This window comes from Gorilla gorilla, chromosome 15 (genome assembly GCF_029281585.2).
Source record: "Gorilla gorilla gorilla isolate KB3781 chromosome 15, NHGRI_mGorGor1-v2.1_pri, whole genome shotgun sequence".
In the NCBI taxonomy this organism is placed as follows: domain Eukaryota; kingdom Metazoa; phylum Chordata; class Mammalia; order Primates; family Hominidae; genus Gorilla; species Gorilla gorilla.
Genome location: NC_073239.2, coordinates 21,080,340 through 21,107,396, shown reverse-complemented (window position 1 = coordinate 21,107,396; position 27,057 = coordinate 21,080,340). Strand labels below are relative to the sequence as shown.

Genomic DNA, 27,057 nt, shown 5'->3' with positions numbered 1-27,057 from the left:
AACCCTAATACACAGCTGCACAAAACTAAAATTATCCAGATATAACATATTCATTTTGTATAAAAAACATATTTAATACATTTACAATAAATTAATTAAATTTCATTAATGAAAACAATGCTTTCTAAAATTATTTTAAAAGTTCAAGTCAGGGTGGCAGAGTGAAGGGAAGCAATCATTAACGGTTGAATTTAAATGAAAAAACTACAGTGCTCATCACTTATTAGGTAAGTTTCCTTTTTGGGGAGTCATCTTCAGGAAACACTGTTAGCTTGGTAAAATAATTATATCTAAGGTAAATCACCTTCTAAAAGCTAAATGATCTTTATAAGTTTCCCAGTTTGATGTGGCCAAATAAATAAATAACAACATGAAAACAAGCCAACCCAATCTACAGGACTTACATCTCCCCGCGGCCCCCGCTTTTTTCACTTCTGAAAACATGTATTAAGGAAATATAATAAACTCTAAGCACTTAAACCACAGTTCTGAGTCCACAACGAGGTGCTTTTTGTGATTGAGATGATTAAAGTTCCAAACAGTGCTGTTAGAATCTGCAATTGTAATCATCCAAAGCAGTTAATTCCTATATCTCATTATAATAGGTTAGACACTTACTCCATAAAAGGCATCTCTCTAGGGAAGAGTTATTAGTACATATACATTGAGTGGCACACAAACTCCACAGCTGGCAACAACAGGACAACTCAAGCTATCGTTTTATATGGTGAGTGCCTGTTGCCATTGGCATTGAAATTAAAAAACCGAAATGGATAAGATGATAAAAAGGTGAAGGTAAATAAAAAAATTCAGAACAAAAATTTAAAGTACAAATCTAAGTTGAAGTAAGCAGATTTTGGTTGTAAATTTAAAACAACTCAAGCCAAAATTAGCTAATAAAAACCATTTGATGAGGGAGACTTTTAGCTAGTAGGAATCTTTAATACAGAACTAGCCAATCAAAAAAAAAATAACACACAGGTGCTGCAATCACAGCAATATAATTATCCACTAATCCTCCTTCCGCTTTCTACAAAAGGAAAAAAGGGGGGAAGGAATATTATTATTCTAAAAATAAGGGAACAAAACATCTATAGCGTAAAGAAACAGTTTAAATGTAATCTGTAATTCATTAATATTAAGTTAACATCATTACATATTTTAAATTATTACTCTTGATTTTAAGCTTCAAGACCAGCTATTAAGAAACTGGGTTCAATTTCAGACTGATCCTGGAAAGATAAGCATAAATTTTCTGTGCCATAATTTATCTGTATGTTAAATGGGGATACATCTGTAAGTTAAACGGGGATACCATCACCTGCTCACTTCATAGGGTGTTGAAGATAAAGGATACAAATACGGGGTAACACAAAAGTGCCCTGACACCTGTCCTGAAATACTTTATTTTGACCTTTGGCTCACATCTTTGTAAACAGCAGGTGCTGTCTCTAGGAGGACAATTTTTGATGTCAGTTTAAGAAATACACCTGTATTCATGTGCAAGAACTCTTTGATAATACCACTAATATTTCTTGTTTGTGGCACGTACAGAGAGAGGGAATTTTGACTTATTCTGATGCAAGGAAACTGATTTCTCATGGAGGAAAAAGACAAAAGATACTGCAGAAGGTTATGCAGTATCAAGTATTTCAACTTTATTAACACATAGAAGAATAGATAAAGGTAGATTTGGTTTTAAAGAAGCAACACCTTTCATTCTCCACAATAATTTTATTAATCTGGTAATTCTGAACTGCTTGTAATGTTAGAAAAGGGAAAGCTTTCAGTTTTGTAATTCCATGGCACAACCAGTAGGCTGTATAAACATTCAGTTCAAATCTAATCTGTGACTAGTCTGAAATAAATGGAAATGTGTGTGTGTATATATGTATGTGTATACATATGTTATACACAAGAATGAATATAAGGTATAATTTTCACAAAAAGGAATTACAAAAATTACAACTTGTAAGCAGATATCAAAAATCTGTATAATTGCTTATTTTCCTCTTAAGTTCAGGTTTCACGTTTTATTTCCTAAACAAGAAAAAACGATTGGCTCATTTTAAAATAAAGGCAAGTATAAAGTGTTTATATCTGTGCTCAATGGCATAGTCTCAGGGATTTAAGGCCCATTCTGAAATTCTTAATTTAGTAAGCACTTCCCTACACTCATATATTTCTATAGCTTCTTTGCAGTTTCAGCACTTAGGAATTTTATCTCCCTTCTCTAGACAGAAGATTCCAAAAATAGTAAGCACAGGAAGAGGGAGTGTTCCAATAGTTACTTAGAAATGTTGCCTACTGATTTAAAAACAATTTTTGGCGAGTACAACTTAAATCATATTTGAGTTGTAACTTAAAGTAGCTGAAATCTGAGTACTACTTAAGTTGAGCAGATTAGAGTAAATTATTCAATACTCATAAAGTTTGTAAGGTTGGTAGCCTGAAATTGGCTATGGTGAGTTTCCACATCATACATCTTGAAGATTGCTGCAAAACGCCCACCTGCCAGGTCCCCTTTAGAGAACTCTTTCCTTAGGCTTGTTCTACTAAATACACTTTCTTAAGAAATAGTTTTTGTACCTGATTCTTGCGGGCAGATTTGGTGGTTCTTCAATGTTACTTCTTCACTTTAGAGACTACTAATCCAGCCATTCTACTTACGTTATTGAAATTTTTATGATCCATTTTGTGGTTACAGACTAGTGGTGAGACCAATGCCATGGGGACAGAGATCTTGTCTTCTTATCTTCATGTCTTCAACACCCAACACAGGGCCTGGTAGTATTCAATGACTGTTTACAACTTCTAGAAGGAATGAATAAAGTTGGTTTGATAGTAGATTAGGAGATGTCTGTTATGCTGACAGCCCCTTTCCTCTAATCCCCATATGGCTCCGTAAAGGCAAACCTTTTAGGGGGAAATATAGTTGGAACTTTCCTAGAACTGGATTTAGAGTTTGAATCTTTCTTGTGAGAAAGATTTTGGTGCTACCATGCCCCTTGATCTTGTTGGCCCTCTCTGGAACCAAAAAAAAGTAAATAAAGCACAATGTATAAATATGTAAAGTATTACATTAAGAGAAAAGAAAACTGATAATTACTTCTTTAAATCCTCATAATCTTAAAGAAGGATTTTTTCTTTAGGCAATGTAATTATAACTCACAATTTAGCATTGAAATAAACATTCCCCCCATTGGTTGTGATAATTGTTTAAATTTTTTTCATAAATTCTACAATGGCATGAGAAATGAATTTAGTCAAACTAATTCTATTTGCTTAAGTGGCCATTTATAAAGAAGGGAAAAAAAGGGAAGAATGAGAAAATCTTTACAGAGAAAATTAAATGAAGGGTAATTTCAAATCATTTTAGGCAGATTTCCAAAACTGCTCTGTATACCATAAGAATAGAAGTAATAATACCCTTGAAAAACAACACTTGAAAAATGTTAAATATTTAGGTTTTTAAAAAGGCCACCTTGAAAGAGGTTATCCCAAGACAAGGCATCATTTATCGAGAATATTTAGGACAGTTTGAACTAGAGGAAGGATACATCCATCAACATTACTTCCAGGAAGCTTGGTAAAATTAGTTTATTTTACTAATGTTTATAGGCAGCAATAAGGCTTGCCTGAATGGAGAGTACAGAGATTTGCTTGGATAAACAAAGCTGCTGATGGATAGAGCTGGGACTAGAATCTTGGTCTTTTAATTAATAGTCCAATGCTCTCTCTACATCCAATCTCAATGACCTAGGTGTTGTGCGGTGAAAAAGCAAAGGTATATTAGGCCTTTTAGTTATGTCAAAATAATGAATATTAGCTTAAATTCTAAGACTGGCAATTTTTGAAAGATGTTTGTTTACATATTAGTAGAGTAAAATACTATTTGCTATACTATAGTTTACTATACATTAGTGACTATACTACAGTAAAACCCCTTGCATGTTCTAAAATAAAAATTTGAAAACAAACCACATTTGGCACTTCAGTTTTAAAAGGCCTTGAAATATCTTTAAACATTCTGAGGCAATATCATTACACAGGGTCTTGAAAAAAGAATGAAAAATAAGAATTTTATTGAGACATAGCATATGGGTAGACATATTTTGCAAGTACATCTCAAGGATCTCATGGTTATGATCGGTAGTAAAGTAGCAAATTTTCTGAAATACACAGGGTAACTAGTATCTCATGGACTACTATACGCTGTTCATTTATAAGATGAAAGCAAACCATACTGCTTACCTTATAAAGCAAGATCTGATAAATTAAGATCTGGCAGAGGGAAAGATATTCCATTTCTTTCCTACTGTAACTAATTTCTTCCAGAAACATGCAGTCTAGTTCACATGTAGTAAAAAATAAAATTCCCCCTAAACAAATTGCATGAATCTTGTTATTAATATTGCTTATACTATGTTAATAAAAATTCTTCTGAAAGTCTGCAACAGGTTATGACAAATTATTGTCTATTTTTATGATGCCTTATATTCCTGAAATTCTTTAGTAGTTGATACTATCTACACCATGAAGGAAAAGCTGTGATTTGTCAGAGCAGACAAAGCTGGGCTTTAATCCATCCTTTTAACCATATTGCCAAGTCTATATTGTTTTCACTGCGTCTCAATTAGGAGACAGGCAGGACACCTGGTACTTCTTTATCTAAGTCCCATGGGCTGCCAGATGACTCAAAATCCATAACAGGTGCTAAGGCAGTGTGAGGATAGCCCTATTATTGAAAGCTGGAGTTGAATAAAATTTGGACCACATATAATTGCTCATAAATCAGTCAATTACTAAATGAAAACATTAAGTAAAAAGTTGATAAGCCCAATTCCACCAAAGTTTGTGTAAATACATTTAAAAAGATTAACCTTAAATAAATAGGCTTAAAAATTTAAACCTACCTAAAGGCTCTGAAAATCCTTCCTGATTTAATAATCCAGTAATCATTGGTGGGTTTCAAAAAGCACTAATATGATTATCCAATATGTATGTGTGTGTGTGTGTGTGTGTGTATACATATATATATTCTATTTTCATGAAAGTTGTATGAAGCAAAACAAAAACTAGGGTATCTGGATTTCAAATTTAGTGAAATTATAATGTCCTCTCATTTAATGAAATTATAATGTCCTCTCATTCTTGGAAAGATCTACTTGGACCCTGTCAGAAGACTGCCAAAAGAAAAAAAAAAAAACCCAAATAAGTGAAATTTTACAGTGTACAATTACTTAAGTGTTATCTCTACTTAAATGTGCACTAATTTAATTAAGATTTTATTTAAGTGCTATAATTATTGGGAATACAAAAAAAGTGATTTTATTATCATAGTAAGTAGAAACAAAGTACAGTAAACTGTCATTTAAGACAGTGTCATAGAATCTATGATAAGCAGTACATTGGCTTAAACTAATGCACTATATGCCCCCAGGGAATGATAGGCATAGACACTGGACTTTAACATCAAAATCTATCCATTAATCTTGACTTAAATACAATCTATTCTGCAGTAAAAGGAAGAATGGGCATTCAATGAATTACTGTTTTTGAAATACTGCACTGGTGCCCATTTACTAAAATTACTTAAGAGAACACAGGATATGGAATAGTAGTAAATTTTACAGATTTACTGATTTTACAAAACATGCACTTGAATTTCCCCAAATCTAGCAAGAGCATCCCATTAAAAAAATTTACAGATTTAAAAGGTTTCTTAAAATATCTCTTCCTTATCCTATTTAAGAACATGCTGCATAAATTATAATACTGCAATATAATTTAGTCAACTTCATTTCAGTTGAAAAGAAAGAATCATCTATGGGGTCAGAATCCCTGGAGTCTGAAAATAAGCATTAATTTTTTTTTCAGGTTGTAGATCATTGTTTCTTTGCAACAAAACTACCCAACTGCTTGCTGATAAAGCTGACCAAGAAAACAGAAAGGCCAAGGAGTGTTTATATAAATATCAGCACATACAATATTTCATAAAAAAGAAAACAACCCTCACATTAAAAAAAATCCAACCAGAGGGAATTCAATGAGTGAGATAATCATACACGACTGAAATAGTTATGAGCTACTCATTTAAATGATAAACCTGGTATTTAACCTTAAGATGTGCTGACTAATTTATCTTTAGTGGATTATTTTAGCACTTGTGTTATGCAGAAAGTTAATTTACATTTCTATACTAATATCATTTATATGTATTCAGATGGTATTTGGGAATCCTAAAAAGCAAAGTGTAAATTAAACCAAATTTATAACCTTATCTGACATGTGAATTGTGATGATTTTATCCACTTCACCTCAATTAAATTCTTACGAAGATAAAAAATTCCTTATTTTCATCTAATAAAAAAATAAGGCAAAACTGACTTTTGCTCTGCAATAATCTGATGGGCTAAAAATAGATAATGGCATGTTAACAAGGAATTACTACAGGTGGTTGCTTACATTCATTTGCCTTCTTTTTTGATAGTAGTTACATGCTAAATAAAAGTCAACATTCTTAGCAAGAGAGTAAGTAAATGTAGAAACATCAGTTCTGCAACAGCTATTTTTGCTTCTTCTCTTTTCTGAACAGCAATTAGTAAAGCAACCCCTTCCCCTCCTCCCTAGTGCTGTCAAGCTGTTCAGAGCAGTTTGCAACTCGACAATGGTACCATTGTGAATGCTCTCTGGGCTTCCTTCCCACAGAGAGTTAAATGGGCAGTTCCTGCTGCCCATGATTGGTGTCCAGTGAAATAATACTCAAGAGCCAGGTTTTATCAGCTTCACGCCAAAGAAGTGAAGCCAGGGAACCCAAGCCTTCATATCATACTGGACCATATGCCAACCCTGATGGCCCCAAAGGTTTATCACTAAGAATCAGGATCCATCATGTCCCTTGTGAAATTTCACTTCACATACCTTATGTGAAATGCAAAGCTTCACTAAAAACTGAACCTTCTTTACAATTGGCATGAACAGATGGACGGTAACAGTGGTTTGGCAAGCAAAAGTTAAGATTTAAATAGGCTCTATTCTAGTGTTTGAGAGGAATAGCAGTTAGAAGAAAATGGATAGATTTGTGACCCATACTTTAATTTTAATTCCATTATTATTAAAAATTTAATATCAAAAGGCCTGTTTAGTCAATGAAAAGAATGAATGAAAACCACTTCAATTCCTATGTCAAATATGTTTAAAGACTAATTTCTGCTTTACATCCTTTCTTCTTTGCTCTTTGAAATCCCGAAATAGCATCTGAATTTACAGTTGTTTTCATATTTAAACAAAGAGTAGAATAAAACTTGTACATTATGTAGTAGGTGTGGTGAACAATAATGTGAGTGGAGCAGTGCACAGTCATCACAAACTGCAACATCATAGGGTTTTAATACAGGAAAAAAAAAATCCCTATTCCAGCACAGGAGAGAAGTTGATAAAGATAGAAGCAAACTTCAAGTTTGGTTGTTTTTAGGGAATACTGTACTTTGTCCGTGCCCTGATGGAGTTCTCTTTCTTCTCGTGCACTGTGATGTGACCCAACTGTCCAGATTGGCATATGTGGACCACACTGTTACACTAAATTTGACAAAACAGATAAGATGGTGGTAATGCTTTCTTTTGGTATTTTTGTCGTTGTTGCCATGAAGTCAATGTATTATAAGACTAGGACAAAAGTACTTTATTCATCAATAACGTGTAAAAGTGTAATAATGTGTAAAAACTCAATAATTGTATAAAAGTATCTCATAGGAAAAGTGTAAAGGATTGTTGTGCAAGAATGAAGAGTCTATCATGAGTCTATCATAAGAAATATGAAAATCTCAGATGCTCTTTTAAAAATGATACATATGTATAAATACTATCAAACATTTAGAGATCTTAGTCTCATTGAGAAAATGCAATACTGGCTATTAGCCTGGCAATTATTGCTCAACTAATTATCATAAAAAAGACTTTATGAAAATAACGATCAATAAACATTTTGGAAAGGCTTTGCTAGAAAATGAAAAATAAGAAATTCAAGCTGTAATTGTTTCGCTAGTCAACAGGTAAAAAACACACAAAAGCAGAAGGAACTGTTACCTTAGACACTGGCTGCCATAAAACAATCAGTAGCATTAGAAAACCACATTTATGTTTATTTTCTTTCTGCTTGACGGTATTATCTGGTTTTGACCTACTTCTTGATCTTTATCTGCCACTGCTCTTCCCTTTATATCATCCAGCAGTACTGAACACCTTTTATCTCTTGACCATATCACATTTTTATGCCTCCATGCCCACTTCTTACCCTTAAAAAATTCTTCCCTGACCATATCTGTCTAGAAAAGTTCCATGTGTCTTTGAAATATTAGCAGAATTCTTCCATAGTAAAGCCATTCCTCTAATTTCCATCCCATCCTCTCACCCTACTATCCTCTCCCACTTAAAATTAATCACCTTTACCATCCTACTTGGTCTATATCACTATTGCTGAATGACCCCAAATTGCTTAAGTTTATCATTAGTGCATTAAGTTCTTGGTAGAAGATAAAAATTGAAAATATCTCTAGAATTAAAACAATGTTAACAGAAATGGAAGTTGGCCATGTACTGAAGTCATTTTTGTGAGCTCCCACAGTTTAACTGTAAGTAATTATTGGTCAATATTAGTAAAACCTTAAAGACTGTCTCTAGAGACCATTAAGAGACAATGCTATTTTCAGACAGAATAAACTTTCTTTACTATTACCACAAAGTTATTACATATCAGAGATTCACATTTATTGCTTTTTGAAAGGACAAGGATTTGCTAGACCAAAACTATCATCTTTAAAGGTATGCAGTACTTTTAACATACGGTAACATCGCAGGGCGTGGTGGCTCACACCTGTAATCCCAGCACTTTGGGAGGCCGAGGCAGATGGATCACGAGGTCAGGAGTTTGAGACCAGCCTGGCCAACATGGTGAAACCCTGTCACTACTAAAAATACAAAATTAGCTGGGCGTGGTGGCAGGCACCTGTAATCCCAGCTACTTGGGAGGCTGAGGCAGGAGAAACACTTGAAACTGGAAAGTGGAGGTTGCAGTGAGCCGAGATGGCGCCACTGCACTCCAGCCTGGGGGAAAGAGCAAAACTCTGTCTCCAAAAAAAAAAAAAAAAAATACAGTAACATCATCAACAGGCATATACTGCCATTTTTGAAAAGAATAGCTAAATAAATTAAAACTGACATAATCAAAAATATACTAGAGTCACTGTAGAAGTGTGGCACATATATGGGGCCCCTGTTTAAATAATTACTCTGTATACACAGACTACAAAGACTACAAGACTTGGCAGCAAAATCCATGACAAGGGGATGTGTAAGCACAGCAAAAAATTCTTTAATTGTAATGCCATGTCTTTAATATAGGAGTTTTTTTTTTTTTTTTTTTTTTTTTTGGAGACAGAGTCTTACTCTGTTGCCCAGGCTGGAGTGCAGTGGTGCAATCTGGGCTCACTGCAACCTCTGGGTTCAAGCAATTCTCATCCCTCAAGCCTCCTGAGTAGCTGGGATTACAGGCGTGTGCCATCACGCCTGGCTAATTTTTTGTATTTTTAGTAGAGACAGGGTTTCACTATATAGCCCAGGCTTGTCTTGAACTCCTGGCCTCAAGTGATCTGCCCACCTTGACCTCCCAAAGTGCTGGTATTACAGGTGTGTACCTGTAATACCTAGTTACAGCCACCGCGGCTGGCTGAATACAGGAGATTTAAATCCTTCAATTATGGAGCAGATTGTTAGGTAAAGAAGAATGTTTGTCTGCTCTGGAGAGATCCTACTACAATGGTTAGTACCAGTAGCACAATGGCTGTGAGCTTTTCAAAGACCACAAAACCTGGGTCACTTAGCTGGTAAGACATTTTATTTGAAGAATTATCTTCTCTTCTTTTGAAGAGAATGACCATAACTATACATCTTAGTTAAAAATCAATTTGACTTAACAACTAATCAATTTGATTTAACAACTAATCAATTTGTCCATGATATTTAAGACCTTCATAGAAAGCATGAAGAACAAATGGCACAAAATTTTGAGAGCTCCTAATGGACTCAGTAACATAGGTGGTACAAAGGTTAAAGCAGCAAAATTGGAAACCTCATCAGCATCTAGACTCCCATTGCTTCCCCCTACTGCTCTCCTGTTGCTACCACTTTCCTTGCCTTACAGCAGGAAGTGTGAGCCTTCAGGGCTCAGCCTCATGCTGCCTCCTTCTTGGAGGGGACACCAAGATGTATCCTCCCCAAGTCATCTGCCACTGCCATCAAGTCAGAGATGTCTTAGCTCATTTTTCTCCCTAAGAGATCTCCCAACCCCAAATGAAGTGAAAACCCTCATTAATGAATGACGTCTGAAAATTATCTTCAGTAAACTATAATGGCCTCTAATAAAAATATACTACTGATTAAGTAGTCAAAATAAAAAACCTTTGTATGTGTGCTAGCCTGGCTTATTGATGTACCAGAGGCAATTTTCACTGATCCTAGGTTTCCTCTTCTTACCTACCCAGTAAACTCTTAAGAGTTGTAGCCTAGTCTAATACAAATCACAAACTATAAGTTACTACAAAAAATATTTGGGGCTTTTCCATTCTTAAAAGAATCCATGGCCGGGCGTGGTGGCCCACACCTGTAATCCCAGCACTTTTTGGGAGGCCGAGGTGGGCGGATCACGAGTTCAGGAGATCGAGACCATCCTGGCTAACACGGTGAAACCCCATCTCTGCTAAAAATACAAAAAATTAGCTGGGCGTGGTGGCATGCACCTGTAGTCTCAGCGACTCGGGAGGCTGAGGCAGGAGAATTGCTTCAACCCAGGAGGTGGAGCTTGCAGTGAGCTGAGATAGCACCACTGTACTCCAGCCTGGGCAATAGAGCAAGAGTCCGTCTCAAAAAAAAAAAAAAAAAAAAAGAATCCATGCTAAATCTAAACTTCAAAAAGATAGATAATAAATACATCCACCTTGTTCAAATTAGAATAAATTACTAGCCATCTACCATAGGCTAGGCACTGTGCTGGAAGTTAGTGAAACAAGGAGGGTAAGTAAGACTTGCTAATATATACACACACAGTAAGTACTATAACAAAATGTTTTGAGGCAGTGTAAATAATAGTTTTGCACAGTAAAGGAGGTTTTTTTTTTTTTTAAAACAAAGGATATTTGGGTCATGAATAATAAATATGTTAGGTAGAAAAAGTAGAGATGGGCATTACTGGGGTAACAACATGGGCCTGAAAAAGAAGAGCATTCAGGAATAACGAATATGACTTAGCTGGACACATAAGGTGCCCTGGGCGTCAGTGTGGCAGGAGATGAGGGTAAAGATGGGGGATGGAGCTGGGGAGGAGTACAGGTATATTTGACAAAACTGCAGTGAGAAACATAAGGGTAGGGAGGGTAAGGTAAAAATAATTGCTTCCAGGTCATCAAAAAATTTAGACTTGTTTCAATAAGCAGTTAAGAGCCATCTTAAGTCTTTTAGTATACAGATGTTTCTTGACTTACAATGGGCTTACATTCCAAAATACTCATCATAAATTGAAAATGCATTTAATACACCTAACTTACTGAACATTATAACTTACCCGAGTTATAAGGAATATAACTTATCGTCCACTTTAAATGTTCTTGGAACACTTACACTAGCCTGCAGTTGGGTAAACTCATCTAATGCAAAGCCTATATTTTTTTGAGATGGAGTTTCTCTCTTGTTGCCCAGGCTGGAGTGCAATGGTATGATCTCGGCTCAGTGCAACCTCTGCCTCCCAGGTTCAAGCAATTCTCCTGAATTTTGAATCAAAATTCAAAATTCTAAGTACGATTTCTACTGAACAGTGTATTGCTTTTGTACCATCATAAAGCTGAACCATCCTAAACTGAGGACTGTCTGTACTTAGGTTTGCATTTTAGAAGAATATCCCAAGTGTCAATGTAGATGATAATAACGATAGCATCATTAACTCCCATGTAGCTACCATTTTCTGAACTCTTGCTACATGACAGATAGGTTACCTAGTGCTTCATGTGGATAATTTTACTTAATCCTTACATCATCCTGAATTTGGTACTATTATCCTCTTTTTACCCATTAAATTAAGGATAACCCATACTTATTGATGTTTTCTTCTGAGAAAATAATCTACAAAAGACAGTAGATACATAAAATTATATAGTTCCTCAATAAACTCATTTTCTTCTAACGTGAAATGGCAACAATACTGACAGACCCCCCCAAAAGGTTTTATAATGTTTTATTATAACGAAAGGCAACTGCATTAGCAGAACCAATCAATTCCATTCCATTTAGTTTTGGCTTTCCTGCTTTGCAACAGGTACTGGACATTTGAGTAGTAGAGCTTGAGGGAGAATAAACTGTAACTGATTGAAGAATAATCACTGACTTCTGGTAATCTCCCTGATCAAGTTAAATAGAAACCCAATTCTGGTATTTAAGAAAAAGTCAAATCTAAACAGATTAGAAGAAATCAAATGATACTAGTTGTGGTAGGAAAGAATATTCTAAATCGAGGAATAAAGTATTCTTTTAAAATGCCATTTAATTATATAATATCCCCCATACTGTATATTTCAGAATATTATACTTCTATAATATACATATATGCATACAAAACCTTAAGACTATAAATTACAAGAATTAAAACAGACATGTTGCATTCCATCTACTCAAACCCCACCTTCTGAGGCCCAGATTTTCTAAACACTCTTTCCTGATCTTCTTACTCCAAAGTAATTTCTTCACCCTTGGAACTCTTATAGCATTTTATCTATAACCCTACCAGGACATTTTCATTTAATCTTCTATTATAATTAGTAATTACATATTATTCTCTCCTTGTTAAATTATAAGCTTATGAGGATAGGATTACTATCTGATTTGTCTTTGTATCCCTCTCAAAATCTTTACTGTGTAAGTGATCAATAAATATTTTTGAAGGAAGAAAAACTACAATTCTATTTCTTGACTTGTTGATAGTTAAACTGTAATAATTCATTACCTAGTACATTTATGATTTATGTATTTTCTCAAATTATAATTTGTAATAAGGATAAAAAGAAAAGAAAAACAGGATATGTTGGTTAATTTTATGTAAACTTGGCTGGGTCATGGGACCTAGTTTTTGGTCAAACATCAGTCTAGATGTTACTGTTATATTTTATAATATTAATATAATATATAACATATATTATACTCTTAATTACTGTATAATACTGTTATATTTATACTGTTACAGTTATATTTTAGATTTGATTACCATTTAAATCAGCAGACTTTGGGTAAGGCAGATTACCCTCTATAATGTGGGTGGGCCTCATCCAATCAGTTAAATACTTTAAGAGAAAACACTGAGGTCCCCTGAGGAAGGAGAGAATTCTGCCTTCAGACTCAGACTGCAACATCAACTCTTCCCTGAGTCTCCTACAGATTTCGAACTTGCCAGCCCCCACAACTACATGAACAAATTCCTTAAAACAAACCTCTTTTCTCTCTCTTTATATATACATCCTATTGGTTCTGTTTCTCTGAGAACCCTCACTACTACAACATGATTATATATTGTAAATTCTGCAAATTTCTATGTATAATAAATCTCACTAAAAAAAGAAACAGTATTTACCTAAAAGTATCATATTTAACATTTGTATATTCAGAAGTCATAGTCAAAATGTCTTTAGGATCAAAAGAAATAATTGCTTTAAAATTTTTATTTAAGGAATAGAATCATGATGGCTGAGGTCATGAAATTAATAATTTGGGATTATGATTCCCACTGAAAAAACAGAAACAAAAAAACCATGAACACTCTTTCAATAGGTAACTAATAAACGATGGCTAGGATTAAAGCTGAAATACCTCTCTGGTCCAATGGTTACACAGAATCTGCTTGGTTTTCCTCCCCAGTGTTGCATTTCAATTCTAATTGCATGATTAAACTAACAAATTGAGCTCCAGACCCCTCCCCCTCCTGAAAAAAAAAGTACCTAGCTGACAAAATCAGAGGTTGTAAGAAAATGCTTTTCCAGTACAAGTAATGTAAGAAACAAGTGCAGTGAAGGAGAGGTTTCAGCTTGAAAGACAGTCATCAATACGGACAGATTACTGTAATTCTGGCTGCTCGTATGATCGATTTGGGTAGCATATGACAATCAATATTGTCCCCATTTAGTGAACAACATTAGATTCATGGTTTCAGAACATGTTCCTAGGATAAAATTTAAACTGTATTTAATGATCATAAATAGCACAATTTATGCTTTGGAATCTTAGTGAGTACTTTTATTGGGCATAAAATAACTGACACAGCAGTACAATTATCCAAATATAATCAAGCTTATTATTCTTTATCCCTTCATTTCTTTTATGAAGAGTAAAGGATTAACTGGTGGTTTCCAAAGCCTACCTGTATCTCAATTTCTGTTGTAATTTATGTTAACTAAATTGTTGACCAATTTTAAAATGCTTGATTTTTTCCTTAATGAGAACTTAATCTGATATTTCAAAAAGGTACATCTTAAAATTTAATACATTATGTTTCTGAAATAAGTATTTATTTAAAATTAAGACAGATGTACCTGTATTTCAATATCTTAAAATACAAATGTCTAGTTGTAGTTTATTATATAAATGTTCATTTGAAAATCAAGTAATCCACCTGTATGAAGTCATTTCCCCCCAACATTTAGAATATAGAAGTTTGTACATTATATATATATATATATTTGTACTATATATATATATGCATATGTATGTATGTATTAAGTAGAGATACTATACTACTAGCCTTTGCTGCGTGTATATACATACTACACTAGGTATATATACTACACTCAGGTAGCATGGGAAAACAACTTCCTGTAGTTTCTAAACTCAAGATTCCAAGTCAAGAAAAATTTGTTTGATCTACCTGATTTAATGTATTTACTCTGTGTCCCAGAAGTAATTTTGCTAGTAGAAAACTTCAGATTTTCTGTTTAAATATTCATGTTTACTATTTTCATCAATTTTCTCCAATGTGGTATCTATTAACATCTTAGCAAGATTGGCTATTAAAAACATGATGAAGTAGGCCTGAAAAATCCAACCCAATCGATCAACCTACCAATCAACCAAACATAAAAATCCAATTAGGCAATTCCTTGGTGTTGGGTAGACTTGTTTTATATGGACTGTAATCTTTACACATAACAGGATTAATCATTGCACAAAATAATGTAACTTATTATTATATCTACTAAGTACATCCAAGTTCATTATCTCATTTAATCTTTACAACAATTCTGAGATGGTTATTAGCATCTTTTTTACTGCTGAAGAAAGTGAGGTTCAGAGATTCTGTGACTTGGCCAAGATCACAAGGCAGAGCTTGAGTTAAAAATTAATGCTTTCTAACTGCAAAGCCAGCTTTTATATACCTTTAGTGTAACATGAAGTCTGAAATAGAAGACTATGAACAGGGATGTAGAAAAAAAAATTAAGCCATATTCCCAAAACTCTTGAGTTTGCATTTTAAAATTACTTGGTAAGGAGTGCATCTTAAATGTTGTTGTACCTCATGTCAGAAAGTTTGTGCTTGCTCAGTAAGTTGAGTTCCTATTTTATGACACAAGAGGCAAATAGAGTTTTGCATTACAATCTAATCGATCTCACCACTTTCCAAAAAGACCTAAGACATTTATTTACACAAGAAAGTACAAACTCTTCCATATCTACCTCTATGCTCCACTTTCAATTGCACCTTTAATGAAATGACAGAGGACACTCTCAGAATGGACATTAGGATATAGTGAACTGTGAAAGAGGCAAAGGTCAGAGAGTAAACATCCTTGATGAAGCTAACAGAGTGGATAAAATTTATGGGTAATAACCTGTATATTACATGTTAGATTAGCTACTGTTCTAGAGATATTCAGGAGACAACAAACTGAAAAGTATATGCCAATAAACAGATTAAAACTACAAAGCTTTTATGGAAGTACAGGTTGAGTATCCCTAAGCTGAAAATCTGAAATCTAAAATGCTCCAAAATCTGAAACTTTTGAGCTCTGACATGACACTCAAAGGAAACATTCACTGAAGAATTTCAGATTTCAGGTATTCAGATTAGAAATGTTCAATTAATTGGTAAGTATAATGGAATTTTCCAAAATCCAAAAAAATCTGAAATCTGAAACACTTCTGGTCTCAAGAATTTCAGAGAAGGGATATTCAACCTGTATTACAATGAGATAAAAATCAGAATAATAAATATTTAGAAAAAGTAGACTAGGAAAGTGAGAATTTGTCAGTAAGCATCTTGTTTTGTTTAAAGGAAAAAGATACTGTATCTACGGAATGAAGCTGTAATTCCTAAAAAAGGCACATGGTATGTGTGGACCTTATAAATGGTAAGCTGTGAGTATGGGTTTCACAAATCAATCTCCCCATAGTTTATTCACATCTGGGGAAAAGACTCAAGATTCCAGGCCCCAAAGGTAAAGGAAATGAAACTGATTGCTGGCTGAGCTCAGCAGGGTTCACAAAAACTCAAGGGTCTTCTTGAATAGTTCCTCCTAATGCTTCAAACAACCAACAGACAATATAGTCTTCAAAACAATCTTCAGAAACAATCAACAGACTGTATAGTCAAAGACAAGTGACTTAGAAATAAACTCCCCATGTCCATACTACTCACTGAACTTGCCTACCGAAATTTCTTTTCAATTGATAAATCTCTATTTAGTGGATGTCTCCAAATTATACTTTTGTTAACAATTCAAGGCTCATTTTAGTCATTATCATTTCACTAAAATGACTACTTCAAATATGAGTTATCAGTTTAAAGTAAGTGAAGATATAAATGCTATGAAAAAGAAATACTACAGAAATGTCATTAAGCTTAATCAATGTAACATACCATGATCCACCTGCAATTCCATTTCACTGTGTCAGAATACATGAGAAATTACAGAGTAATCAGATAGCTTAAGTCAATTTTCATCAAAAGAAGAAAATGTACGTGGTAAACTACCAAGTTAAGATAATAAATCTATTTCATGTGGACTGGAACATAAGATATTTTTAAAAACCTTCCTTTAAAGCTTATCATTTACAGCTTATTATATAAAAAATAAAATGTTTTAAATCATATAGAAAAATTATATGAAAAACATAAATTTATTTTAGAAAGGAATATCAGAAAACAATTTAAATTTAAAACTTTGTGTATGTTGTGTGCCAGGCACTGTTTTAAGAGCTTTACACATATTGACTCATTATTAGTTGTCATAACACCATGAGCTAGATATTATTATCATTCTCATTTTATAGACAAGAAAACTCAGGCTCAAAAAGGTTAAATAATTTTCCCAAGGCTACACAGCTAAGAAAGCATGGCCAGCATTTGAGTTTAGGCAATCTGGCTCTGGAAGTTATGCTCTTAAACATTCCCCATCTTCTCATACCTCCATGTCTCTGATTATGTTGTTCCCTCTGCTTGGAAGGCTCTTTGGCTCTTCCACCTGATTAACTCTTATTTGTCCTTCAAAATTGGTTCAATCCTCACTTTTTCAGAAGTGTTTCCTGACAACACCACTCCATCCAGGTGAGTGAGAGACCCCTTGTTATTATATTTCTGGAATACCTGCCCATATCTCTATTAACAACATGTATGCTGAATACAGTATGTTTCCCCAACTAGATTGAATTATTTGCAATGACTGTTTTGATTACTTCTGCAACTCCAGAGTCGTAGAGTACCTGACACATAATGGGACTCTAATTAACCAAAAGATCAGTACTGATTAAAAGTATATAAAAGAAGGCTGGGTGTAGTGGCTCAGGTCTGTAATCCCAGCACTTTGGGAGGCCGAGGCGGGCGGATCACCTGAGGTCAGGAGTTCGAGACCAGCCTGGCCAACATGGTAAAACCCTGTCTCTACTAAAAATACAAAAATTAGCTGGGCGTGGTGGTGGATGCCTGTAATCCCAGCTAACTGGGAAGCTGAGGCAGAAGAATTACTTGAACCCCAGAGTCGGAGGTTGCAGTGAGCTGAGATCGTTCCATTGCACTCCAGCCTGGGTGACAAAAGTGAGACTCCATCTCAAAAAAAAAAAAAAAGCATGTGAAAGAAAATATATCATTCAAATATAACTGCTCCAACACTGGGGAGGAACTGAACCATCTATACATCAATAAACAGGGAATCAGGCTGGGTGCAGTGGCTCACACCTGTAATCTCAGCACTTTAGGAGGCTGACCAAGGTGGGACAATCATTTGAGCCCAGGAGTTTGAGACAAGTCCGGGAAACATAATGATACTCCATTTCTACTAAAAATAATAATTTAAAAAACCCTAGAAAATAAAAGGCTTTAACAATACATAAGAAATATTTACCTTTGTGAGTAGACATACGTTAGAGTAGAAACCATTACATTAAAAAAAGGATACAAGTTTTGATACAATGGAATCAGAGATTTCAGAGCACGGCTTGCATTTATAGCTGTTGCTCTAACCATAATGGGTAGAACCTTTCCATTCACAATAGCACCATCAAAAAGGGGACCAAAGAAGGGAACCTGATTGAGAAATCAGAACATAATTTTACATTCAAATTACAGACAGATTGTAAATAAGAGCAATCAAGACACTTTGCATCCAAAAGTATTTCTGCTGCTTCTTTAGTTCTTCCTTCAGTAAAAATACTATTTGAATTCAATTCTTTTCTGTGATGGGTCACTCATACTAGGACAATAAAAATGTCAAAGGTTTATAGGGTGTCTATTCAAAAGAACTATGTGCTTCATGTAACTGAGTAAATAATTTACACACTTAGCCAATTTTCAAATTTTACTAGTTTCAATTGTATACAAAAAGCCAACACTAGAAGTAAATTTCCTTTTCTCCATTGAGTGAACAAAAGAAAAATATATACTTATAGGCAAGAAGTTAGTTTTTTCATTATTTTTGTGTGACACTAGCTTTACTACAGAACCTAAAACCCTTATTACACAGTTTGTTAGAAAAAATATCTATGTTTTGATAATTAAATGTTATTTTTGTGAGGTGACTCACTCACGGTTTCAAAACTTAGAAATTCTGTTTGAATAAGGTTGGCATAAATGGCAGCTGAAGGCAAGGAGGTAAGCTCTGGATAAGATGGTAAATATTTTAGATTTTGTGGTCACATGTTCTCTCTGTTGTATATTCTTCAATTTTTTTTTTTTTTTAATTCTTTAAGGCTGGGCGTGGTGGCTCATGCTTGTAATCCCAGCACTTTGGGAGGCCAGATCACCTGAAGTCAAGAGTTCGAGACCAGCCTGACCAAGATGGTGAAAACCTGTCTCTACTAAAAATAGAAAAATTAGCCGGGCATGGCAGCAGGCACCTGTAGTACCAGCTACTCGGGAGGCTGAGACAGGGAATTGCTTGAACCCGGGAGGCGGAGGTTGCAGTGAGCCGAGATTGCGCCACCGCACTCCAGCCTGGGTGACAGACCAAGAGCGAGACTCCGTCTCAAAAAAACCAAAAACCAAAACAAAACCACCACCACCACCACCACCACCAACAACAACAACAACAAAACGTCTCTTTAAAAATGTAAAAAAACCCAAAACCAAAACCGAAATATTCTTAGCTTGTGGGTTGTATGAAACCAGGCTATGGGCCACAGTCTGCTGGCCTCTGGTTTAGGTGAACCCTGAAGAAACCTAAATTCACACATAAGAAATTCATACATGAGAAACTTAATCCAATTCAAGGAATTCTGAAGATTCTTAATCAATTGTCAAATGTGGGTTTTCTAGAAACTGAAGAATTCAGTTTAAAAAAGGGAAGGAACACACCGAAAATACTACCAAACTTTTATTATCCTGGAAGAAAATATTTCTGCAATAGTGTGTTTGAATTCTATGGTGTATATATAAGACATCCAACTATAGGATAGGTGACTGAACCATTTGGCTTATTTTTTTCAATTTGTAGAATCCTCATTTATTGACATGACTAATAATCATGCAATCTTAATAAGATATATCAACTAAAAATATAGGAATCATATAGTCCTATTATAAAGTAAATGATTACTTCTTACTGTGATTTTTAGGAAATTGTAATTGTTCTCTTAATAAAAGGTAAGTCCTTTTTGAGCTTAGTACAAAGGAACTTTCACTCTGGCACTACCTAGCCAAATCCTCCATTTAAACACAGTTTCTTGCTATTTATTCTGTTTTAGCTCCTTCTGAACCAGGCTTAGGCAATCCATGTAGCTACCAGGGTCTATGTTACATTTACCCTCAGTTTCACAACTTGATGCCTACTCCAAATTTTATTCTGTAACATGGAAAGAAACCCATGAACCCCTATAGAACCAAAATCTATTATTAAAATGGAAGATAAGGAGTTCTTACCTCTGGTTTTTTCATTATCTGAATACTGAACATGTGATTTTTCATTGGATATATTACAATAAGGACATCACCAAATTCTGTGGGAATAATTCCTCTCCTGTAGTCTCTAGTATGCTCTGACCAAACAATGTGCACTTCATCATTTCCCAAATGTCTCAACTGGAAAGACAAGAAAACAATTTATACTGCTTTAAAAGCTCTTTGAGTACAGTCATACAGTCACATACAACATAAAAAGGGGAAAAACGAAATTAAAAAATTGTTAAATTGCACTTGGTCAGTTTTACATATGAAACACAAACACTCAAAAACATTAGGAGACACTGCAGAAGACCAGACAATTTCAATTGTCAATAATCAATGGGTAACAGAGAACTTAGATTTAAAAAGATTCACATATAGCCCAAATACTCTCCTTAACCAGCAACTGCACCAAGTCTCCACTAACAGATCTTTTAAAAGATTGTTTTAAAAAAAGAAGTAAGTAACTCATAAATTGGATAATCCCCAGTTGAGTAAGAGAAAGTTGATTATGTTTGGTTTAACAAATTTATTTCCAGGTTTTCTTTGCCCATGAAACTCAAAAATTCTTCCAAATAGATGTCTTGAGAATTGTTAGACCCTCAAGATGTTATTTAAATGTTTGTGGGGTTTGCTTACAAAGGTGTTTCTGGCAATCAGAGAGAGTTAACATTATGATAATTAAAACTGTAAAAACACAAAACATTCAGAAGTTGGATTTCTAATAAGGTATTAAAAAAATGAACTTAATGCCCTGTAGTCTTAAGTTTTCTTCATAGAGACTGCTATAGAATAATGCATTTTATTATAAAATTTCATTATACTAGTACGTTTATTGATTCTGCCACTGTGAGCATTTGAGTTGACTTTTAGTGCAGATCTTACATGGGATTTCCATTAGTTTCAGATAACTAGACATACGGCAGGTGAAAAGGTTTAGAAGAGTAAACCTGGGATAACTGTCATCAATATTTACGCTATCAGCTAACATACGGGCAATTTCTATCTCAGAAATATGTCATTTATTTTGGCTTAAGGATGAACATAGGGTAGGAAAAAGAACTTAATATCTGATTTAAACAAAGAAAGGAGTTAAGTCCAATTAGTGAAAACCTCTCTTCTGTCACTCCTTAATCCTGGAGTAACTCCTTATATGCATACACAAGTTGAATAATATAAATGTGTGGGACTTGGGCTTTGTGACATTTTTAAAAAGCAAAAAAGATTACACAACTCAGAGAAGCCATGGCTTCATAATTTCATTTTTTAATCAAAATACTTTAAAAATATCCTTCCTATACAGCCATCCCCATGTGTCAGCTTCCCTAATAGGTTTATGTTAACTGAATACAAAAGAAATGTGAAATAAATTTAACCAGGAGGGATGATCCAATCTAATTTTGATACATTAATGTCATATGCTGTACATGTTACAATAGCAGCCAGATCTAATACTAAGCTCCAGGCTATACTGAGATTTCCAAATGGCAGATTGTTCTAAGTGATATCAAGTATAATTGAAGTAATAAACGATAGTAAAAGCTGAGCACACTGTCAGGAAGAATTTAGGTATTTACTTTTTAAAATTAAATGAGTTAGGTAAGGAAAGACAAGACAACTGAAATAATGCAGGTCTCAATTTACAGAAAATTCCTTTTATTTATCTGCTACATTAACCCTTGAACTCTTGCCAAAACTATCTATAATTTCTAGTGCCCACTTATCTAAAGAAACGAGAAAAAACGGCAAGTGTACTTTTATTTTATAACTGAAGCTTGTTCAAATATCTTCTGTATGGTATTAAAAGTCTGTTAAATAAGTTTAATGGAAAAGAACAACATATTTTTGCCAAGCTGTTGTAATGAAGATTTCTGGCACAGAACCATGTACATAACAAAGTCATTCTAAACATGTTCAAACATTTTAAGCGAAAAGCTTCATGAAATCCCTTATCATTTACATTCAAATGCTAAATAAGTAATTATTTTAGGCTGTCATAATGAGATATGTTTTTATATCTTTAAAATCTCTTACATAGTAATTAGACACAAATTGAGAAATTGCTAATCATTGCTATGTGTCTTGGGAATTTTTGAAAGACTACTGAAAAAATCCATTTTTAATGGTTAAGCGTTAATAGAAATTTCAGGCATATGTATGTTTGACATACTTTATATATTATTTAATATTGATTTTATTTATTCCTTATCTCTATGGACTTACAAGATTGTGTCCTATGGAGCAGGGTGTGGTGGCTCACACTTGCAATCCGAGCACTCTGGGAGGCTAAGGCGGGCGAATCACCTGAGGTCAGGAGTTTTGAGACTAGCCTGGCCAACATGGTGAAACCCCGTCTCTACTAAAAATACAAAAATTAGACAGGTGTGGTGGCATACACCTGTAATCCCAGCTACTCAGGAGGCTGAGGAGGGAGGATTCCTTGAACCTGGGAGGCAGAAGTTGCAGAGACCTGAGATCATGCCACTGCACTCCAGCCTGTGCGACACAGTGAGACTCCATCTCAAAGAAAAAAAAAAAAAAAGATTGTATAACCAGTAGGTTTTGCTATACTCTAAAACCACCAAAGAAGTTCCTACCTACATGTTTATTGACCCAGATGCTAATTCATTTCTGAAATAGAGTAGAAGACTTCTGGGATAGGTCTGTTAAAATGATTGGCAACCAAACTACTCTTCTAAATTTCTTTCAACTGCTACTGAAGTCATTTTGGAACTCAAGGTATATAACATAGGCTACAGATGACTATTATTACTTGAAGAAGACAAAGCAGCTAAATGAAATTTAACATGTGTACAAGTGAAGTCCTCAAATACACTAGAATGTTAATACTGGAAGAGACCTTAAAGTTCTAATTTCCCACCTGATACAGGAGCTTGTGCCACCATATGCCTGATAAGTAGACATCCTGCCTCGGCTTGAATACTTCTAAGGTTGGGGATTTTATGAATTCACAAATCAACCCATTTCTTATTTATTTATTTTGAGATGGAGTTTCGCTCTTGTTGCCCAGGCTGGAGTGCAATGGTGCAATCTTGGCTCACTGCAACCTCCACCTCCCAGGTTCAAGTGATTATCTTGCCTCAGCTTCCCAAGTAGCTGGGATTACAGGCTCCCACCCCCACGCCCAGCTAATTTTTTATTTTTAGTAGAGACGGGGTTTCACCATGTTGGCCAGGCTGGTCTCGAACTCCTGACCTCAGGTGATCCGCCTGCCTCAGCCTCCCAAAGTGCTGGGATTACAGGTGTGAGCCACCGCGCCTGGCCCCCATTTCATTTTTAAAGAGCTACAATCATTAGAACATCTTAATACTAAGCTAAAAACTGCCTTCTGGATGCTAGCTCTTCCAAAATGAGCCTTACCAAATAAATCCAATCTGTATTCTATATATGTTCTGTTATCTGAAGATCAGTCTAATATATATCTCACCTTTCCTTTTCCAGGTTAAAAGTGTTCTTCTTAGCTCCTCTTACAGTTTACAAACATATTCATTATCTTGGGTTATTGTCTCAGTTTACTAATGTTTCTATTAAACTTGTGTATGGAATAGAATTACAGTATCAACACATGCTCTGGATAATACAGCAAACCCACAGTGGGGCTGTTTCTTCCTTCAGTCTGTTCAATAAATTACTTTCTGCATTTTAAAAATGATGGCTTAAATGGAACTTGTAGTCAGTTCAAGTTTCTAAGTCTTTTTCTTACAAAGTTCTTCGAAGCAGGTACAATTGACTGCTAGAACTAAAGAAGGGATTTCATAATTTTCCCTTGCCAGGTTCAGATTATCTTTAAGCTTATGAAGGTCTATTGTTAGCCTGACTATGCTATTCATGTGCTGGCTCTCTGCCAGATTTGGGCTATCCTTAAGTTCAAATTCCAGTGTCTTCATTTACATTTTGGACAAAAATGTCAAATGGGACAGGCTTGGTTAAGAGCCTTACAGCAAGTCATTACAGACTTTCCTCCTGGTTAAAAAAATCCACAAAACCCTATATTTATTAAAGGTATTTATTAAGTGCTTACTGCTTACTGTTTGTGACAATTCATTAAATTTCCACAACAACACTATGAAGTAGTAATAATTATTATTATCCCTATTTTTACAGGAGAGGAATTGAAGCTTAAAAGGATGAAGTAACTCGCCTAAGGTCATACAAATAGTAAGTGGCAGAGCCAGGATTCAAACCAAGGCAGGCTAGTTCTAGAACCTATACTGTAACCACCTCCCTATATTGTTTCTTGTTAAATAATTAATTTATGTGCTATGAATATGATTATACAATCACTCATGAATATACTTACCAAACTCTTATTAAGACCACATTTCTTCAACTTGTCCACAACAAGCAACTTAGTTAAATGCTTTATTGCAGTCTATGGTTTTCCCTAATCTAGTAATCCTATTAAAACAAATTAAGTTATTTTGATGTGATTTGTTATGGTGAACTCATGGTGGCTCCTAGTGATCACTACACTTCATTATCTAAGTGCTCACAAACCATCTGTTTAATAATCCTGTTTTGCCAGGCACTGACATGAAGCTCATGAATGTCGGTTAATTTCTATAGTCTATGGCCTGCTCCATGTTCGTCTGTGAAAATCAGATGTTCACCCATTGCTACAGACTGAATGTTTGCATCCCATCCACCCCCCAGATTCATATTGTGAAATCCTAACCCCCCAGTGTGTTGGTATTGGAAGGTAGGGAACTCTGGGAGGTGATTATGTTATGAGGGCTCCTTTATAAGGGATTAATGTCCTTATAAAAGAGACCCCAGAGAGCTTACTTGACTCTTCTGCTATTACATATAAGGTTACAATGAGAAGATGGTCATCTGTGAACAAGGGAGTGGTCCCTCATCAGACAACGAATCTGTCAGCATCTTGATCTTAGATTTCTCAGCCCCCAGAACTGTGAGAAATAAATTTCTGTGGTTTATAAGCCATTCAGTCTATGGTATTTTTGTTATATCAGCCTGAATGGACTAAGACATTCATCTTATGGCAATGCACTCATTCTCCATGATTACCAACAGGAATTCCAGAGTCAATTCTAGATTTCCTCAGTGCCATATAATATCACTCATCTGGGGCTGGAGACTAGAATTCTTATAAAGTAACTGTATTATGTCTCTCACTAAATCAACTTATCTTCCTGACTTCTCCATTTCTGTTAAAAGTACCTAACAACTAATTATAATCACTCAGGATTAAAACCTGATTGTCTTTTAGTCTTTTTTGATTACTCTGTTTTCCTTACTACATCGCTAATGAGCTCTTCATTTTTTTAAAAAAGTATATTCCTTTTTTGTACTTTCCTTCCTATTCCTCTACTGCTGTCCTAGATCACATGCTACTCATCCTACATACCATACATACTAATTAATGAGGTCTTAAAAGTCTTTTTTCTCTTCCTTCCCTCCTCCATATTCACCTTCTTTCATTCATAACCAAATATTGAGAGCTGACCAAATGCTAGCTTTTGCAGATGCAACAATGAGTAAAAACAGACATGGTCTCTGCTAGCAAAGCTTTGTGTACAGTGGAGGAGACAGAGTAAAATAACCATACAATAAATAAATAAATAATTTAAAAATACAAATGATGCTCTAAATATACTTTTCTGAATACAAATAACAAAGGACATGGATCTATAATAGCTCTTGAACTAAAAGCTGAAGAACACACAGAAGTTAATTAGGTTAGGCAGTTACTTTAGGAGATAGGGGTATATGTGTAGAAACTGTAACTTAGTATTCTTACTGCCCCAAGTTCCCATTCTTTCCCCCATCTTTCAGGCACTCACACTTAGTAAAACACACTCTATGATATACCCCTCAATCATGTGAGAAAACATGCTTTAATATACCTTCTAATAGTCACACATATTTTCCTACATTCACTTGCTGTTTAGATTATTCATTTTTAGCAATCAGGAAAAGTTTCTTGAAAACAACAGGCACAGCATCCAATACTATGCCTTAGCAGAGTGGGCATTCAATAAATACTGGTGACTATTAAAAAGATAATATAACAATACTTATCTTGCATTTTTTTCCTATCATTACCCAGTACATAGCATAAAAATAGAATTATCTGCAGTTATGGCATTTATTTAAATATGTCACTTTGATAAAGACAAAGGTGTCTATAGATAGTTCTTTTGATTTGTGGCTATGGTAGCTGTGGTAATTCACTGAACAAGCATTTGTTAAATGCCAACAGGCCTGGTACTAGGTGCTGGAGATACAGCAGTAAGCAAAAGAGACAAAGTCCTTGTTCTCATGACCTTGATATTCTAGTGGGAGGAGTCAGATAAACATATACAAAAATAAACAAGGTAAACTTACACGCTGATAAATCTATAAAGAAAATAATATAGGGTAATGTGATAAAGTTCCTGAGTAGAAAGGGGCTTATTTAGCTAGGATGGTCTAAAAAGGTCTTTCTGAGAAACTGTCATGTGAGTTTAAGAACAGAACAATTGGAATGAGGAAGCCTGATAATGTGGAGAAAAAAACATTTCAAACTGAGAGAGTAGTAAGTGTACAGAGCCCTTAAGATGTGAATGAGTTTGACA

General features: G+C 34.7%; 1 protein-coding gene across 6 annotated transcripts in view; it reads right to left on the bottom strand.

Moving 5' to 3' along the window:
* Positions 1-27,057, bottom strand: part of RALGAPA1 (Ral GTPase activating protein catalytic subunit alpha 1) — a 274,207-nt gene that overhangs the window by 13,403 nt on the left and 233,747 nt on the right. For all 6 annotated transcript variants that reach the window (XM_055361294.2, XM_055361295.2, XM_063697698.1 and 3 more), the window contains 2 exons: positions 20,438-20,596; positions 18,480-18,607 (listed from right to left, as the gene is read on the bottom strand). In XM_055361294.2, the coding sequence (XP_055217269.1) occupies positions 18,480-18,607; positions 20,438-20,596 (287 nt within the window). The remainder of the gene's footprint in view (positions 1-18,479; positions 18,608-20,437; positions 20,597-27,057) is intronic.